Source organism: Asparagus officinalis, chromosome 7 (genome assembly GCF_001876935.1).
Source record: "Asparagus officinalis chromosome 7, Aspof.V1, whole genome shotgun sequence".
Taxonomy (NCBI): domain Eukaryota; kingdom Viridiplantae; phylum Streptophyta; class Magnoliopsida; order Asparagales; family Asparagaceae; genus Asparagus; species Asparagus officinalis.
Window position 1 is genome coordinate 73,184,111 of NC_033800.1, and position 2,529 is coordinate 73,186,639.

The 2,529-nt window shown below is 34.0% G+C and overlaps 1 protein-coding gene across 1 annotated transcript in view; it reads left to right on the forward strand.

Annotated features, from left to right (window-relative positions):
- Positions 1-2,506, forward strand: part of LOC109850479 — a 3,395-nt gene extending 889 nt beyond the window's left edge. Inside the window, exon 3 of the mRNA XM_020420493.1 lies at positions 1,725-2,506. Within this exon, the coding sequence (XP_020276082.1) occupies positions 1,725-2,316 (592 nt within the window). The 3' untranslated portion in view covers positions 2,317-2,506. The remainder of the gene's footprint in view (positions 1-1,724) is intronic.

The window sequence follows — 2,529 nt, forward strand, 5'->3', positions numbered from 1 at the left end:
TTCTTAGACTTGCCAAATTATATAAGATAAAGGTTTACATTCATAAACATTTGGATTATTTCGATATTAGTCCATTGGCCTCAAGTCTTTCATATTTTGAGATTACTTCTTCAAATCATTGTAATTTCTATTAGATCTCCCAAATCATATAAGATCTTTGAAATTATAGTCTCCGTTGCAAAATCCATCAAATCTATTAACCATGGTTGGTTTAATGCTTAACTGTGGATGAATATTACCAAACTACCGTCACTAAATAATTGAAATTGTTTCTCATTCAGTCACCCTTAATACCAAAATTCTTCTCACTCTGAATCAAACTTGGCTTGTTTTAGAAAGGGTATAACTGGCACTCTATCCCAAAAAGATAGAGTTGAAGGAATACTAAGTTCAAACAACTTATATGATTGCGGGGACCTAATAGCAATTTGAATGGTTTGGGAGACTAATCTCAAAATGTGAAAGGTTCGAGGGACTACTGTTGAAGTAACATTTTAACATATAGCTTCACATGTTTTGGCACTGCCTTTCATGTTTTATGCACAAATTGTTTAGAAAATTACCACCTAAAAACTCAAGAAAGTGAAAAGCATGACACTTTTTACTGACGACTATGACTTACATTTCTTAATTAAGACCTCTTTCGAGGCGTCACTGCATATTTCTTTAGATATAATTTTTTAGCAATTTCACATTTAACTTGATTACATATATGCCAACATCATTGCATAGCTAAGAAATATGATGAGATTGTGATATAGTTTGGTTCAATTTTTTTGTGCACAATTACAAATATGACTATTATCAATGTTCTAAATATCAGCACTGGTTGTGTTTTTGGTTTTCCTTTATTTCTTTATTTTTCCATAGTTTCATATTGGAATGATTGGTGGATGGGGCAAGTCATAATTTAATCACAAGTTCTCTGTTTATTGTTTTCTTTAAAACAGACCTATGTTAAATCAAATCTCAGATCTCCTCCTATAAGTTGTTATTAAGTGAGATTGGCTTAATAGTTGTTATTAGCTCATATCCATGGTACATGTCCGCTTTGACTGAACCGGTTGTCATGCCAAATTATATGATCCACATGTATCGGTGTCAGCCAATATCTTAAATATCTTAAAAATTTGCTATTCATCTTAAATTTATCAGATTTCTTGTTTGTAAGCCTCTCAAGAACAAGTGGAACCAGTGGGTATACTTTTCTGCACAATTGAAACCATTCTGCAAACACATGTTTGTACGGAAAATCGGTATAATAAAATACTTGAACATATTTTTATTTCTTCCCCACTGTTACAAAGGGTTATTAAGTCATGATACCAATAAGGCACTAACATTCTTCCATGCTTAGAGCTTGGTGACGTAAAACATGCTACTCCCTTGAACTTTGGTCATCCCCTATATTTTATTTTCCTTTCATATTTCTAATAAGAATTCTGAAAATATAAAGTCAAAAGTTTCCGACCCTCAAATTAAATGGACTTAGTTTTAGAATAAAAGAAATGGTAAACCGGGTTCAGAAAATATACACCAAAAAGCAACATTATTTATTAGATACAGAGTTGCATAGTCATGCTCATTTATTCTTTGCTAGTATCCATGTTCACACATCGGGGATTTAATATTATGCATGGAGTAATGTGATTAAGATGTTTTAATCGCTAAATATGAATTTATATTTTATACAAATTAATTGCATTCTGTAACTTGTCTTGCAGATGTGAAAGCATTCTACAGCCAGGGTCTAACTGCACTGTCCGTATCGAGAAGTCGAAGAAGAAAAAACACCGCAAGAAGGCGCAAGTTCCCTCTCAGAACAATGTTGTCTACAAATGCCATTTCTGTTCGCATCCTAACCTTATGAGAGGCACCCAAAAAGGTTACATAAAAAGCCTATTACCTTCAAAACCAAAGTCCGAAACCAACTCAACTAAGACTAGAAACAGTTCTGAGAGAGAATTGGGTAACAAAGAAAAGACCGATCAGAACGTGAAAGTCCCTTTGACTATCGGAAAGTGTGAATGCCCTAGAGAGGTTTCGGTTGAGATGAGCCCACTGACTCCATTAGAAATGCTGGCGAATTCGTCCAAGAAGAAGAGGAAGAGGAATTTATCTGCGTCGAACAAGGATTCCAGCACCAAAAGTACTCCTGTAACATCGAATTGTGGGGAGGGAACTACTGTGAGTTCTAGTAAGAGGAAGAGAAAAGGGTGGACTAGCTTGAAAAAGATTGCTGAAAGCAATGAGGCTAAGAATAGTCAGAGCATCAGTAATTTTGCCATTCCGTTTCTTTTGCAAATGGCCAAGTGACTGATAAATTTCACATGTGTACATATTGTGTGATTAATTTGAGAGTATTGTTTTTGGGATCTTCTATTAAAGTTTTGAAAAATCATTTTTGTGATCTTCTATCAAAAAATGTGTTCGACTGTTCAAAGTATTCATTGCTCAAGGTCACTTTGTATTGCCATAATGAGCAAAGTTGCAATGTGTGTTTTAATATTTTTACTTGTTAAATACCAG